This window comes from Lathamus discolor, chromosome 1, assembly GCF_037157495.1.
Source record: "Lathamus discolor isolate bLatDis1 chromosome 1, bLatDis1.hap1, whole genome shotgun sequence".
Classification (NCBI taxonomy): Eukaryota; Metazoa; Chordata; class Aves; order Psittaciformes; family Psittacidae; genus Lathamus; species Lathamus discolor.
Genome location: NC_088884.1, coordinates 48,762,249 through 48,778,500, shown reverse-complemented (window position 1 = coordinate 48,778,500; position 16,252 = coordinate 48,762,249). Strand labels below are relative to the sequence as shown.

The 16,252-nt window shown below is 36.5% G+C and overlaps 1 protein-coding gene across 8 annotated transcripts in view; it reads left to right on the top strand.

The window, feature by feature from the left end:
* POC1B (POC1 centriolar protein B) overlaps positions 1-16,252 on the top strand; it is a 70,714-nt gene that overhangs the window by 9,784 nt on the left and 44,678 nt on the right. For all 8 annotated transcript variants that reach the window (XM_065669994.1, XM_065669986.1, XM_065670021.1 and 5 more), the window contains 6 exons: positions 1,232-1,339; positions 2,299-2,414; positions 2,765-2,898; positions 3,638-3,706; positions 7,552-7,704; positions 13,945-14,028. In XM_065669994.1, the coding sequence (XP_065526066.1) occupies positions 1,232-1,339; positions 2,299-2,414; positions 2,765-2,898; positions 3,638-3,706; positions 7,552-7,704; positions 13,945-14,028 (664 nt within the window). The remainder of the gene's footprint in view (positions 1-1,231; positions 1,340-2,298; positions 2,415-2,764; positions 2,899-3,637; positions 3,707-7,551; positions 7,705-13,944; positions 14,029-16,252) is intronic.

Below are 16,252 nucleotides of genomic sequence, written 5' to 3'. Positions count from 1 at the left end.
CTGTGAATGATAAATGATGACTTATCACTAATAATGACATTCAAATAAATCAGTGGTATGCACGTGTGTTAACATACATATATATATGTATATATATCTCCTGGTTGAAGTCTGAAAGCTTGCTTTATGTGTTAATATGGCTACATACTAAATCTGTTGCTGGGTGTTAATTCTTTCACTTTTAAGGACAGATAAGGTCTTCTGTATTCGTTTTTAGTCTGTATCCTGTCTTTCTGCAGTCTTGTATGTTTCTGTGCTGTATTAACTCATTTCACAGATTCACTTGTTTTTAGATGTATTATGCACAGTAGGGGTTTACTCAACTCACTATTCTTGGAACATAGCAGTATAAAGGAATGGTCATGAGTCAAAATGAGTTAAGCTTATGTAGTTGGAAAAGGTAAAATAAATGGCCTTTGTACTGCAAGTTAAGATTTGCACTCTATTTAAAGGCAGGGCAGCTCTTCAAAGACAAGAAAAGATTGTTCTTTGAATTTAATTTTTTTCCCCCTCCATATTAGTGGAAAATCTGCAGCTAGGAGAGGCCTGATTTAAAACATCTTGAGGAAGAAATGTAACACGAGTCAAGTGCAGAGCCCTACAAAGTTGTGAAGTATCCGATTGTTTAAAATTAAAATAAAAGCGCTAGGAAATTGGATGTAAAAGTTCTTGAACTGTGTTCTAATATCCTTGTGCAGTTGACCTCTATAAGAAATAATAATGGTTGATGAAATTAACACAAATCGATTTTCTTGTTTAAAGTCGTAGTCTGCTAGTCTAGGAATAATCATGAATGTTTTGCTGATAGTTTGTAAGTCCAGACAGAACTCACAGGGGAAAGTATATGTAGGCTAAAATTGGAACACAAGGTTTTACTGTGTTCTCTTTGTCTTTTTGCCAATGGTTTTCTATAATAATCTCTTTGCATCTGAAGCGAGAACCTTAGGCTGCTGTTACCCACCCCCCTCTACAGCCCACCCCACCCTCCCTGCTTATGGCTCTGTTTTCAGCTGTAGTTGATTGTGAAATGGAGGCGGGAGGAGTAGGGGAGAGAAGCTTTTGTTTTCAGTTGTATTACTCCATGTGAAATGAGAAATTCAAATGTCCTTTAGATGTTACACATTTTAATTCCAAATGGGCTTTCTTGATTCTGGTGTTTTGGAACTTATGTCTCTAATTCTAATCTAGGTAGTATCAGTTGCGTAGTAATGTACACACTTGTATGCTCCAGATTTTCACCTGATGGAAGACTAATAGCATCTTGCAGTGAGGATAAATCTGTTAAGATCTGGGATACAAGAAATAAAACTTGTATTGAGAGCCTCATAGATTATGATGGGTAAGTGTTACTAGCAAAAAGGAGAAATGAAAGGGTGTAATTTTCATGAGATTTAGTTCATGTTTTGTGGTGTCAACATCTATATATGATATGTCTGAAAACAGATCAAACTTCTGCCACCCATGTAAACTAAAATAATTCATATCGCATTTTTCTAAAGAGTTCAACTGTTTGTATTTACCCAGCTGTTTTCCAGTAGTCTAGAAATAAGCCAGAGAGAAAGCAGATTGTTCTTGGATTTTTGATGGATTTCATGTTTTTGCTTTGTTTTCATAGTGCTTTTTGATACTGGGTGCTTCAACAAGAAGAGAAGTGTAAGAATTCTTCACTTGTTGATGGAAACAGTGTTAGGTTAGCTTCAGTGACCTGCCTTATTTAGGTTTAGAAAATAATTGCTTTTGCTTAAGAAAACTACAGATAAGTATCTTGGAACCAGGGTTTTAATTACCAAAGGCAATGGAATATAAGTCTTTTATATTCTCTATTTTCATGAGCAAAGAGCTGCAGAAAACTATCTATCTTTTTTCTAGTCTAAAATATTGTTATAGCTAGATATTCTGTTCTTGGGCAAAATTATTTTACTTTTTGCTTACAAACTCTTTGGAGCACTTCCTTCTAGGAGCTTTGTACTCCAACACGATCTGTGAAAATTTGAGTCAGAACGATTATGCTATCTTTTTAACAAAAGCCAGATTATACAGTCTGATTTATCATGCACATCTTGTTTCCTTATGCTAATTTCAGTTGCTTAAAATACCTTATTTGATTCCACACGAATTTGTGGCAATTCAGTGTTAATGCTATGGGGTGTGTGTGGATGTGTGTGTGTGTGTGTGTGTGTGTGTGTATAAAAATAAAAATTATATATGTATGTGTGTATGCATATGTATATACACTCCCCCCCCTCCCCCATTTCTATGGAAACAAGCAATTAATCTGTTTTTGTTAATTGTATTTAGATTTGCAAATTTTGTGGATTTCAACCCAAGTGGTACTTGTATAGCTTCTGCTGGTTCCAATCATGCAGTAAGACTGTGGGATATTCGAATTAACAAGCTACTCCAGCATTACAAAGGTAAAAACAATGGAGCTCTGTGCAATTAAATGTGATTTATTTAGATTATATGATCTCATTCCTTAATGGGGAAAGTAGAGAAACAAGTCATATTGTAAATAATCTTTTTGTAGTCTGGTAACCCTAAAAATCCAGTTTGAATTGTGATTATTCCTTTGTAGTGATTCTCTTAATTCTTAGAACAGAACTAATCAATTACTTTGGAGAGTGCTATGCCCTAGCACTTTGGTTGTTTTTCCCTTAAATTAACTAGTTTATTCTTTGGGAAGTAGAAAAGAGCAAAGAAATAAAGTCTACATTTCCTGTTGGTAGGTATCTACAGTCTTTGAATATTGTCTTTTGTAAATTAGTTCACAGAGCAGGAGTTAACTGTGTATCATTCCATCCTTCTGGCAACTATCTCATCACTGCTTCTGATGATGGTACCCTTAAGATACTGGACGTGTTAGAAGGAAGACTTATTTACACTCTTCATGGACACAAGGTATACCAAATAATCTATTAAAGTCTCTATTTAAATAGGTTTATTGAGTATCTTTTCAAAGGGAAGGTAACACGCCATTGTGTCTTGTATGCCGCACTTTGCAGATAAGCTTCAGTGGTAGACAGCGTAGAGTTGTATTAATACACCTTAATCACAAGTGCATAAGGAAATGCGTTGGTTTTACCTATGACTGTGCAGTTAATCTGTCAATATTTTATGCATGCTTAATGTTAAGTAATATATTGCATTCTGAATTAATTCTTGATTGTCAAAATCAATTATTTGGCACAGTATTCATTGTCTATTGAAAAACAGTGCTAAGAACAGGGACACTTATGGAAGAGAAGTTTTATGAAGAACAGCAGATGTTTTCTCCCTTTCTTCTTAATGCAAAACCCTACTTTTGATAAAATCACTGAAACACTTTGAGTAATATAATATATATTTGATAACTCATTGCAGAGTTAAAGCATAAAATCTAGGGAAAATGCCACTGTTTTCTTAGTATTGATTGTAGTAATTGTAATACAGCATCTTTCAAAGGTCGGCAATAGCAACTCTTCGGTCAAGTTGTTTTGCAAAAATTTCACTCCAGTTAGATTGTTCCTTCATTAAAATTGGAAAAAAAAAAAATTTTTATTAGGTAATGGCATAAGTCTTTTTCTCATTGCATCAAAATACCATGATTACAGGAATAGCATACCTTTACTATGTACAGATTTTTTTTTTTTTCTTTCAGGGACCTGTACTTTCTGTGGCTTTTTCAAAAAAAGGTGAAAAATTTGCCTCAGGTGGAGCAGATGCTCAGGTTTGTGGTGTTGTCTCTTTAATTGTTGTAAAGTTGGTTACGGTGTGGGGGAGTTAAATATAGTATGTCACAGTACCATGCTAACTACAGCATGCTGACCTGTATACTGTCTAGCAGTGTGTTATATAGACTTCCAACTGGATGTTATGATGAGATGACCATAATACTGAATACTTCTGTTCTATATATTAAAATAAAGGAGTGATTTTTAAACAGAAATGTTTTTAGTGTCTCAATTCAGTGTCAAAAAGTAGTTGTGTTGCAGCTAATATTAAAGTCTACTCTCTCCATTAAGTTTTCACTTCTTTTAATGTCGCTACTCTGTAATTGTAAGTATTAAGTTGTACTACGGGGAAAACATTGCTAGAATTCAGAAGACTGTTGGCTTTGTGGTTTCACTAATGCAAATTAGCAAAGTATTAGATTTCATACAGGGAAGAGTTGTTTGAGCATTTAAAACAAAACAAGTTAAACAGCAAATCATACAATTAATCTTCATCTGCTGTGATAAATCTCATAATTACAAAAATAATGTCAAGTTTGAAATCATCTCAGGTCTTTATATTCCCCAAAGAGAAGAATCTTTTGTAGCCAACGGCTTAGAGTTTCAGTCTGAAATGTTTTTTAATATTAGTTGCCTTTTTCATTGTTTCCTGTTATGAAAAGCTAAAAGCCACACTGTAGAAATGAAAAATCTTCTGAATTTACCATAAGTCATGTTTATATTCTGTTTTGTGGAGTTTGAAATATGTTTCAGCTAGTGACAGAGACAGTCTTGAGATATAAGAAATACTTTTCAATTAAAAACTTTATTATCATTAGAATACAGTCTGTTTCTGGTTTTTACTTGTCATTTCAGGCAGCACACTTTCTAGAATGACTTGAAAGCACTCAAAATAAAAAAAAAAAATGCTTTCTATCACAAAGTGTTATTAGTAAGAAGCAGTGCCAAGACTTGCAGTTACTGAAAAAGTGAGAACATTAGCAAACTTCCAATATTAATTTTACAAGCAGAAAAAAAATACCAAGAATGGAGGAAAGGTATTCACTCCTTGAGACACTAGTCTGATCTTTTATTTTCTGTACCAAAGGGTTTTGGTTTTGGTTGGTTTTTCGGTGGGTTTTTTGTTTTTAATGAGAATTTTTCGTTTTCAGAAAGAAGCCTTGATTCCTAGATAATCCTGAATTGCTTGCCTTACTTCTCATGAATACTCACTTTTGAATTTTATGACAATTAGTATTATGACAATCATACTTGGGAGGAAGTGAAGTGCATGTATTAAACTAGGCCACATGACAGAAGATCCATTTGAGAAGCTATGATGATGGAAGAGACCTACAGTATTAAGCCTGACTCAATCTCTGAAATAAATGCTAATGTACCCTAGGAGTGCCTGTCTTACTGCAAGGTTCCTTTGAATTTGGGATCCCCTGGATGACATGCATGTGCAGTGGAGTCATGTCATTGCATTTCTCCTGCTCTGACTGCATGCTATAAAGCTGGTGGCATGGGTGGTATGTGGGATCTTGGGGTGAGTGGGTATTATAGTGCAAAATCTGTAAGATGACTCACATTTCACAGCAGTTCAGTAATAGTGGTTTCATGCTCAATGCATGATAGGGAAGATCCAGTTTCATCAGGAAGTGCTTTATTAAAGTAAATGTTGAATTAAAAAAGTAGCCAGGTCTTAGAAGGTCTAATAATGGATCCTGGTTTTATTTACCTTGCATAAATGCGTGTTTTTTATCTGTTGAAGTTTTGCCTCATTTTCCTGTGAGCATTCCAATGGGAGAGGGCTGCTTATTTTGCTGTAACTTTTGTCATAATTTTGTATTGTAAGTTTTAAAATATGCAGTGCTAACCATTATGTGGTAACTATCTACGTATATATTTTTATATATAGTAAACATAAGAACTTTATTTCTCAGTGTCAGTTTTCTATTGATGCATGCACATGTGTACTCCACAAACATACTTTTCTTGCTGGCCCTTCCACAGTCCTCTCCCAGATCTGACAAAAACCAGTTATGGGACTTTTTCTCAACTCACTGTGATAGAATTGAGCTATTATTTGAAGACTTACATTTTCAAACAACAGATAAAATCTGTTATTACTCATGAAAGAAGGAAAACCAGTATCTCTGCTTCTAGTTTCAAGTTTCTTTCTGGTTGGTACAAAGCCAGCTGAAAGCTTTGCTCAGAAGTATGTTAAGTATTTGAAACAAGCACTGTTTCTTCCTGTTTGCTTCTTTCCTCAATCAGAAAAACTCAAACGTAGAGCTCTGAAGTTCATGTTCATCACACTTCTTGGCTATAAGTGCACAAGACAAATTATTTCATTTACCTGCTCCCATGGAAGACATAAACCCTTTTAAGTTAAACTGGAATAGATGTAACTTTGCTCTTTATTCAGCTCTTGCTATATAGAAGAGGCAACTTATTGTGTCTGACTGCCTTGACATAAAGGGAAATACTTCCTTATGGAATAGCTATTTTTGTGGGGTTGTGCACAGTTACTTTTACACTGTTTGCATTGCACTTGAGATACTCCAGGTATATACAGATGTTTCTGTGCAGTTTTTACTCCTGCTAATTTTATCTGTAATGATGAAGCTGCAATGGCATGGTCTTCCACTTTAGAGCAAAATGGAACATTTAGAGCTCGAGCAGCTCAAATGTTCCCCACTGGTGAAAGTCCTACCTGCCTATAGCTGACTATACCCTTGTTTACAACCAGTGCTGAGGAAAGTTCAGAAAGCCTGAAAAAATGGGGTAAATCCACATAAAAATGTGAATAACTTTATGGTGGACTGGGTGATGGAGGTGGTGGAACCACACAGCTGAGGAGTGAGAGAAACTTGTGACCTCTCACAGCACAGTGAGCTGCTGTGAATGAACTAACCTAACACCTAACTATTCCAGGCTCTGAGGCAGGTTTGAATAGTCTGTACTGAGACCCATGCATCCTGCATTCACTGGTGCTAATGTCTGAGATAGTTTGGGCCCATTTTTGTAGGTGCACTGCGTCTCCCAGTGCATATTTAGGGTCCTCCACTCAAGAGTCGTGAAAATGTTAAACCTGAAATGAACTTGTAACAGTGGAACTACTTAGGAATATATTAAGAATATGATTTAGTCAGTTGGAATTTCTGTGGCAAATCTGTGATTTCTGTTCCTTGTATCTAGTTTATTAATTTCTGAAAAGTATTTGTAATGATTGTCAAAAATATTTTCGGCTGGACAGTTTTAAGTCTCATCATGGTTCCAGCATTTGTCCCCTCTAATTTAGAGAGTAGCTATAAAAATCAACACTTTTGGAAACTGACATCTTTTATGCAGATAGGCATTGGGCATGTCTGACTGTTGTATGTTGTTTCTACCTCGAATGTAATTCGACTACAGTGAGAAAACAGATTCCTTTTGCTAAAACACTGGAACCAAGTGCTTTAGATTTGTATGGAACTCTATAATTTCTCTTATGCCCTCAAACTTTCTTGTTTGACCTGCAAGTCTTTAAAGTGGAAAGGAAATTGATAGTCTATGATCCCTTGATTTGGCAGAAAAAATAATTTGTACAGTTCAGTGGGACAGAAGTTTGCTTTGGTTTATGAGCATTGAGGCATCTTTTAGATATATATATTTAAATAGATTAAACTAAATTTGTTAGACTTGAAGCACAGGATACTCTGGGGAACTGCCTGTGTTGTAGTAAAGATAGACTAAATGATGATAGCAGGCTCATTCTGATGTTGTGATCTATCAGTAATAACAGACTTCACTGAATAGTTATGTTTTGGTCACTGAATAGGTTTCAAGTAGTTACTAATATGATGGTTCCTTACAGGTATTACTATGGAAAACCAACTTTGATTCTTGGAATTATAAAGAAGTTCTTAAACATCATATTAGAAGAACAAATCTTGATGATCCTCCTCATCTTCTTGATATTTACCCAAGGTCACCTCATCTCCATGGTGAAAAAATTCAGTCAGTTGAGGTAAGTGCAGTAAGTACTCAAATACAGAAAACCAGAAGCTTTTGTAAACACTATCTAAATAAACATAGTTAAATATGTTCTGTGTATACCAGAGAGCTTTTTGTTGTTATGGTTGCCTCCAAAGTATTACACATAGCTTTAATGTGGATGCATAAGTTGCTAGGCTAGCTGATGCTGTCAGATTTATCCTGGTGAATTCCTTTCATGCTTCTTGTGTAAGTCTACTCTAAATCTGATTTAAACGAAACATAGCTGATAGTCGGGTTCCTGAAGTAACATGGCAACTGTTGTAGAAGATATACGAATTTTTGAGCTTTAAGATGCTATTAATATTTCATAAGCAGGACAAGGTGGCATTATTACTGAAAGTCACATACTTGATTATCAGAAGTCGGCCCTCTTTCCAAGACCTTTATGTGTTGTGGGAAGACCTTGATATTTATCTAAAAGTTTAGAAGGCCTTTCTCAGCTAGTAGTGTATGTTATGTCACTGTGTAGTCTGATTTCCTTATAATTTAATTCTTTGGCTAGTTTACTGTCAAGCCTTCTACCAGTAACCCTTGAAAGTATTGGGAAACCAAAGTGAAATGTCAAATATTCTGTGTCAGTATTTGGAAAATCCTGTGTTTGGCAAGTTGTCTGAAAGCTGTACTAAGTAGGTAAACAGTACTGTGCCTTAGATAATACCACTGTCTGTGCTAAAACCCCAGGAATGAACTTGTGACTGTTCTTAGTAGATCTGGCTAGCTTCCGCATGGTGATTACCGATACTTTTACCTCTTCTTTGATATTCTCCAGGTGCCTCTGATGTTCAAGAGCTGTGTCTGATATAAATCTAGGAACTTTTGGGGTTTTGTCATACACCAAGAGAGTATTACAGACATTCACCATTACCTGGATTTGTTCATATAAAATGCAGATATTTCTGCAATGGCATTTTGTTTCCTGCTCAGACTTAAAACATTGAGATTTGAGGATACTGAGCTTTTTTTTTTTTTTTTTATTTCTTGTCTGTGTGCAATATGAGTGTATGCAATATAAGTAGTATAAAGTTTGAAAATATTTTTGTGGAGGAGGGGAACCCTGATAGAATCCATCACTTAACTATTATCATGTGTCTGATTCTGTTGTCAAGTTGAATGTGAAGCCTTCTGATGATTAGCATTTTGGTCAGAAGAAGAGCAGAACAACTGCACGTATGACAAGCTTCATAAACTTCTATGTCAGACCATTGTAAGGTCAATGAATGAAGTTAAGTTTACTGGTTAGCAGCCTTCAGTATAGGTGGTCAGTGCTAGAACAGACTCAACCTGCCAGCAGATTTGAACTACTCTTGCTGTATCAACAGTTTGCTGCAAGACATGTTCAAACTGCAATCCCTTATAACACATGCTAAAAAACAACAGCAGTTTGTAGCTGCAGGGTTTGTTGCTTTCTTTTCAGATCAGCTTTTCCAGACCTCTCCTGTTCAGATGCTTGGCAAAGATACAAATGTTTTCTAAGCAATTTTCCAGATATTTTCTGTTCTTGTCCCTGGTCCCAGGTTAATTGAGAAGCTCTGGAAAAGCATTAATGAATTCTGGCTAAAGTTAAACTAACGCTAGGAAGCACCTCATTACCAGTACTGAAAGGGCACATAAAGAAAACTTGATAGCTGAAGGTCAAGAAATTATTTATCAGTTAGCTTTAACAGATGTCACTTTAATGTCTGTGTTTCTTCATGGCTGTAACCTTTGTAGCAGTTTATAGGCTTCAGAGTTAGCTGCTGTAGTAGTGAAAGGGCTTCATGGTTTTGTCACTTGTCATAGCAAAAAGTTTTGGACACTTGTGGTATATTTTCAAGTCTGATCTCAGGTTTTTTTAAAAAAAGGCTGCTGTGTTTAGTTTTCTATTAACATCCCATTTCCTGTAGGGTATCTTGGTCTCAAATAAGGTCTAGTTAGGGTGCCTTGAAGAGGAATGCAGATCCCCCAATCACTCTGGGTGATCTATTCCATTACAGTGCAGCAACTGAAATGACACAGTTTTTCCTGTTACCTTCTCTGCACTTCAGAGAAAATGCAGGACAGCTTGCTTTCTGTTTATTTTAATTTTCATGATGAACAGGGGAAGATGATTGATCTTAACTAAGCTGAAGTAACTGTTTTAAGAGACTCGGCAACATATGCAAGAGTTACAGACAGGCAGAGGAGGCAGTTCAAATATGGCATACTTAAAAGTATATGTGACCTTTTAAAGTTTGCTACAAGCCATGGCAGTGTCATTGAGACACTTGAGCTTTGTTATAATACATTGCCCTGAGTTATGCTGAGCTGGTTAAGTTCAGTCACCTTTATAGCAGGAATGAAGATGGATTGCCTTAGGAAAAAATTCAAAGTGGTAGGATGCAAGAGGTTCCGCAGATGTACAGGCAGAAGTCGAGGGAAGTGATTCTATCTATGCTTTTTTAATTCCTAATGTTTCATGCCTCTCCAGGTTTCTTACTGCTTTTGGATAGTTACTGATTTTCTACCCCTGCTTGCCTAAATGTGGCAAGGTCCCTACTATTCCAAGTCTTGATTCTGGGAAAATAATATACACAAAATGGATCCAGCTTTGCTCAGAATTTATTTAGCTGGGTTCAGAGAGACAGTTGTAGTGCTGTCGCATACTGCCGATTGGAAATGTGGCTTTGAACAAAACAGCTTGCAAAAGTCCTGTAAGAATTACAGGTATCACCTGGTATTTTGTCTTCAGAGTAGTGACTGAAGCATGGAGCTTCAGTGTACTCTCACCTTTTCTCAAAACTTCTCCTGTTCACTCTTCAAAGCTATACACAGAGCCAGTAATAGTTAAGATACCTTTTCTATTTTTTTCTCTCTCCCTGCCTGCATTTTGAAGCATAATTAACTTTTATAAGAAATTCGTTACTTGTATCTATCTCCTCCTCTTCAGACCAGCAGTAGCCTGAATCTTAACGCGCTATCATGTTCTTGACTTACAAGTCTTTACAAGTGTTCTCCAATTGCACTGATCAATGTGATTCTTGAGTATTCAACTAAGTAGAGGTTTAAAGCTTAAAAACATTACAATTGTTCAGACAGTTTAGAAATATAAGTATATGACTTGTTCTCTGAAGGTGCCTACTTTTTTTCATTGATCATAGAGGTAATCTTAGGTGACCAGCTCAAAAAAGGTGTTTGGCAGTATGTCTAAATTTAGCTGAAATAAATCCGTCATTGTCTCCCTTTGAAACAGGGAGCTTTAGGAGATATTTGAAAATAATGTATGTATTTAATCAGTAATGCAGTTTTAGTGCAGTATACCAAAAGAAATGCATTCCACTTGGTGCCAGCTGTATTTCTGTATTTCCTGTGTTTGTACATAATTAATCTTTCATCCACTAGAGACATCTTTAAAGCAGATGGATGTATAGAGTTTCCATCTTGAGCACGAAAAGCTACTCTTGATTTAGTTTCATCTTAAAATTGTGATTTCAGTTGTAAATATTTTTTAGAGGAAGGAAATCAAATATACACTAGGTGGCAGTAGAAATAAAGAGTATACGGCTTGCTTGTCTTGAAGGCTGCTGTCTAGCACACGGAATGGTGTTTAATCAAACTGAAAGCTAAATTTATCTTGGTATGTTTGGAGAGACTATTTCACAGCAAGCTACATCACTTTCCTAGGAAATATTTTGTGTGAATCACTTAAAACTTCATTTTTTAATTTTCTTAGTTCTTAGGCTTTTGATCTCGCTGCAGCATTTTATGAAATGTGTTATAAAAGTAAAGTGAAGGGGGTGTGTGAAGTTGGATATACTTTATTAAAATCAATAGAGGGATATCTGTAGGGGCATAAAAATTTACTTAAAGCCTGTTGCTGAGAATCACATACTTGCTTGGCCCTGCTTCTTTTGTTCCTCCCCTAGTTCTCTGTCCTAAGCAGGGATCTTAATTCCTGCCTCTCACTTTTTCTTTAAATTATATATTTTGATTTTGCTCTACTTCAGTCTTTAGAAAGTTGTAATTCCTTACATGAAAGGATCTGTAGAAACCTTCCTTCAAATGTATTTTCTTGTGTGTAGCAAAATGTGCTAATTATAGCATCGTATTGGAAGAAGATAACAAAAATATATGAGTTTACCAGGTAATTAAAGGAATGCTTTGAAAGAGTGTTTCTGAAAGCCTTTAGTACATGGCAGTTCCCTCTACCTTGCCTTTTAGTGTTCTGTGTTTTCTTTCTTGTTTTTTAAAGTTAAGTTTCCAAGTATGTTTGGTGTATGAATCTTAGCATCAGGGATTTTTGCTCTTGGAAATAGCACTGAGGCTGTTACTCCTGAGCCAGAGTTTTGACAGTCTCCAGGTGAAGTGGCAGGTGCCTTCTCTTTGAAAATACAAAATAAAATGGCCCTTGTATCCAGTGAACTTTCAGCAACTAAGATATAACCCTGTCACTAGGTAAGTGTGAGTTTGCTTTATTTTTTCCACTTTCAAGGTTGGAATTAATGCTGTCTGGTAAGGCCGCTGTTGGATTACTGATAAAAGGTTGAAAAGTTCATTTCTTTTTACTACATCAGACTTCTTGGTGATTTGAAAGTGATCTAATCCCTCTGTCAATTTTGTCAGTTCATAAAATAACAAGAATAATATTTCCATACTGAGAAATACTCCTCAAATTCCTTATCATGCTGAGTGGGCAAATGTATCAGGCTGTGATACACCTAGATAATACTATGGTAGTGATGTACATAAAAAAAATTTATAGAGGTGATATTCTGATACTTAAGTGAAACCAGCAGATAAATAAAAGCAGCAGCTTTCTCGAACTTTATTGTCTCCTATGTTAATGTTTCACTTTCAGGAAAGGACATTAATAAAGTATGGCTAAAGTTATAGATTAACTCCTATAACCAGCAATAAATGAGTAGTCCAACTGTGATAGAAGGATGTCAAAATGGCAGATGTTTTGATGACATATTTGATCAATCAGCCTCTGATTTTATCCCAGTATAAAGCAGTTTTTCCTGTGTTTTTAAGAACAGCATGATTTGTGTTTGGCCCATTAACTTATCACAGATTTCAGGATTACCTCCTACCTGTTTTCTGCAACAGGTTTCTTTTCAAGCTATTTTGGCAATCGGAGCTGGCACATAAGAAATAAGCATGTCAACAATCTGGTTGTGATTGATGATTTGTGGAACTTGAGTGTGAGTTGGGAACTGATTGATCTGGGCTGCTCAGTGTGTGCTCTGCTCACTTTCAGCTTTGGTGCTGATGATATACCCACACCAGTAAGGCAACTCAGGCTTATGGGCTGGCTTGGTGCATACCTTCCTATGTGCTACTGAGCCAGAGTGGCTGCAACCATATTGACCCTACTTCAGGCTGAATGGTAGTGGGATTTATAAGCTGCAGTGTGAGACCATGAGTGAGGATGTGCCCTAAGTAAACTACAACAGGCAGAGGACCACTATAACATAAAGAAAGGAGTGCTGCATAGCTGTATATAGCAGCCTCCACAAGCAGAGAGCTCCTGCTGTCCTTGGACTGTAACAAGCTAATTGAGCATCATTGCTAGAAGGCAACTCTCAAGCCATTACCCAGGGCAGTACATCACTTCTGCTGGGAACAGTCCTGGTGGTTGGAAGGGATAGGAAAGACAGCCTGTAACTATACCCACAAGTGATTGATGCTGGAAAGTAAAACTTAACGGTGACTTTCATGAGCCCTTACAGTTGTTGTGCATGTGCAAAAGCTTTCAGAAACATCTGGAAGTGACACCTAGAGTTGGGAATTTGTTTGAATACTTCCTGTTGTTCAGTACTTCAGCAGCATCATTGACCACTCTGTTAATTGCATGGCTTCAGCCTTGGGCAGGTTTTTACTTAGCTGTCTTAGTAAATCCACTTCAAACTGGTATTTGTCACTTCATTTTTATTGATTTGTCATACAACTGAACTTCTTAATGCTCGCACCTCTTGCGGTAGGAATCCCCTGAGTTAGCTTTGGGTGATGGATGCTTATGAAGTATAAATTATATTTCTGTAATCAATGTGCATCTGGATTATCTTTATTATATGAGGGTATTTTACATAGCTTGAGGGTAAAACCTTTAGTTTTACAAATTTTGAAGGCTGTTTCCAGTCCTTAGTGGACAGTGATGCCTTAATGTAGCAAGTAGCCTTTTTTATTTCAGTCTTATTTCCCTTTATCTACAAGTGCTGAAAAAATAACAATATTTATAACTCGTTTTCAACAGGTCAACCCTACCTTAGTGAATAATACACAAGCACTTGACCCGCCTGTCATCGAAATTAGTTCCTCTTCATCTTTCAGTTCTACGGTAAGTTCCTTTCTGGAGGAGGGGGAAGATATGGTATAGCTTAAACTAAAATGTTATTGGGTGTGTGCTCTTTCTGTCTGTATAAACAAGATACATTTTTTAACAATTGTCAACTCTTCAGAGTTCAGTATCCTAACTTCTCAGTTTAAGCTTGCTTTCACAGTTCCCAAGGCTGACCAGAAGATGGTGTAATAGCAAAGGTTTCATGTTATACTGGTCATTTTACCCATACACTAAGCAGAAATTCTAATTATAAACCCATGCTAATTATATCTAGGCATTACTGTTAAAATTTGTGGCTTATTCTCAAACACTTCTTGTAATTCTGTCTCTCTTCCCATTATCTGCAAATAATGAGAAACCCAAAGAATAGTTGTCTTATTGAGAAAATTCCAAAGGTGATGTTTTAATTTTTCTCCTTTTAAAGTATCTAGTAGTTTTTGAGGAGAGAAAAAAGAAACATTTTTAAGATGGAATCATAGGATTAGATCCTTCTAGTGTTAGCTCTTCATATGACATTGGTATGGCATGTGGGAGGAAAGGAAGGCAATGTTTTAACGGTAGTTTCGTAGGAGGAGAAATATGTTCTGGTATGAAATCTAAAAGATGCACTGTTCTAGAATTAGGTTAAAATGAGAGTTTTTCTTCTAGCTTTGAGTCTGTTCCTGTGAAGATATAAATTGTATCTTGAGCAATTTTAGTTACCATAAACAAGAGTTTGTGTGGCTGAAGGGTTAATACATATGAATAGGTGGCAGGCATAGTTTCTACTATTCTATTTTGTCGTGAATGCTTTATGAAAAGGTATGTTGTGAAGGTACTTTATAAAATTCTCAAAGATTATGATGCAGAGGCTGATGTCTAGGAGAAACCTTTTCTTCAACACAATTATATAATCACTTTTATTTGAGAGATAACTTCGTGTATTTTAAGGTTTAGCAGTTGTCATGTTGTGTTTTCACAATGAAAATATGGTTCCTTGCAAATTACTTTTGACAGAATTTATCTTAGACTTACAGCAATCTCTTTAGTAGGCTTGACAGATAGTGGATGGTAGTGGATATAATTTATTGGCTACTTATCATGTTAAAATACTTCCTGATCCTAATAATGATGACAGAATTAAATGTACAGTTATACTGTAATTCTCTATTACATATCTATAAATTTGCCAGTCATTTTTATCTCCTTCATTAATTCTTTTGTTAAGAGAGCAATTTATAAAACTTTGCGTCCAGAACTCGTAGTACTAATAACTTGACCCACTAGAGACAACATCCTTTTGATGGCTGGCTGGCTTTGCAGTTTTCATTACAAGAATGTTGCTTCAAAACTCATGCCTTTTGACTGTGTCAGTAATTGCTGCCTCTTTTTTCTTTTCTTTCATTATCTTAGTCTTCTATTCTCCATTGATTCTTACCTTTCTGCACCTCAGCATTCACTATCTGCATCTTTTTCCATCTAGCAACATTTCTGTGTACTTGTTACTCAGACTGCAGCCTTAAGGACTATGGCTCTGTCTAACACACCACCATTGACACAAATCCAGAAACCATTTGCATGTTTTCTCTGCTACTAGCATCCTTCCTGTTCTATAGTAAATAACAGGTACATCAACTTTGCCAACCTATCTGCCAGATTTCCTCTTGATACTGTTTGTCCGCACTTGATTGATACTATGTGCATTATTTGTCTGTGTGTTCTGTTCAATCCTCCTCTAACTTGAGTTTACCAACTTCTAATTCATTTTCCTTCCCCATCACTCTCCCTGATTCCAGACCCCTTGGGTTGCTCTTTTTATACTGGTTATCACAGACAATATCACTCTATACTTCCCCCTACCCCCTCTCCCAAATTGTCAAGACCCATCTTAAAGCAGCCTACCAACAGGGAAGGGCTTGTTGAGAATGTGGTACTCCAGGGCAGCCTTGGATGCAGCGATCACGAGATGATCGAATTTGAGATCCCCAGGACAGTGAGAAGAGTGTGTAGCAAGCTCACTGCCCTGGGCTTCAAAAGAGCAGACTTTGGCCTCTTCAGGAGCCTGCTTAGTAAGGTTCCATGGGATATAGCCCTGGAGAGCAGGGGGGCCCAAGACTGTTGGTTGATATTCAAGAATCACCTGCTACAAGCTCAGGAGTGCTGCATCCCAACTAGAAGGAAGTGCGGCAGGAGGGCCAGGAGACCTCCTTGGATGGATAAAGAGCTGCTGAGGAAAATTCAA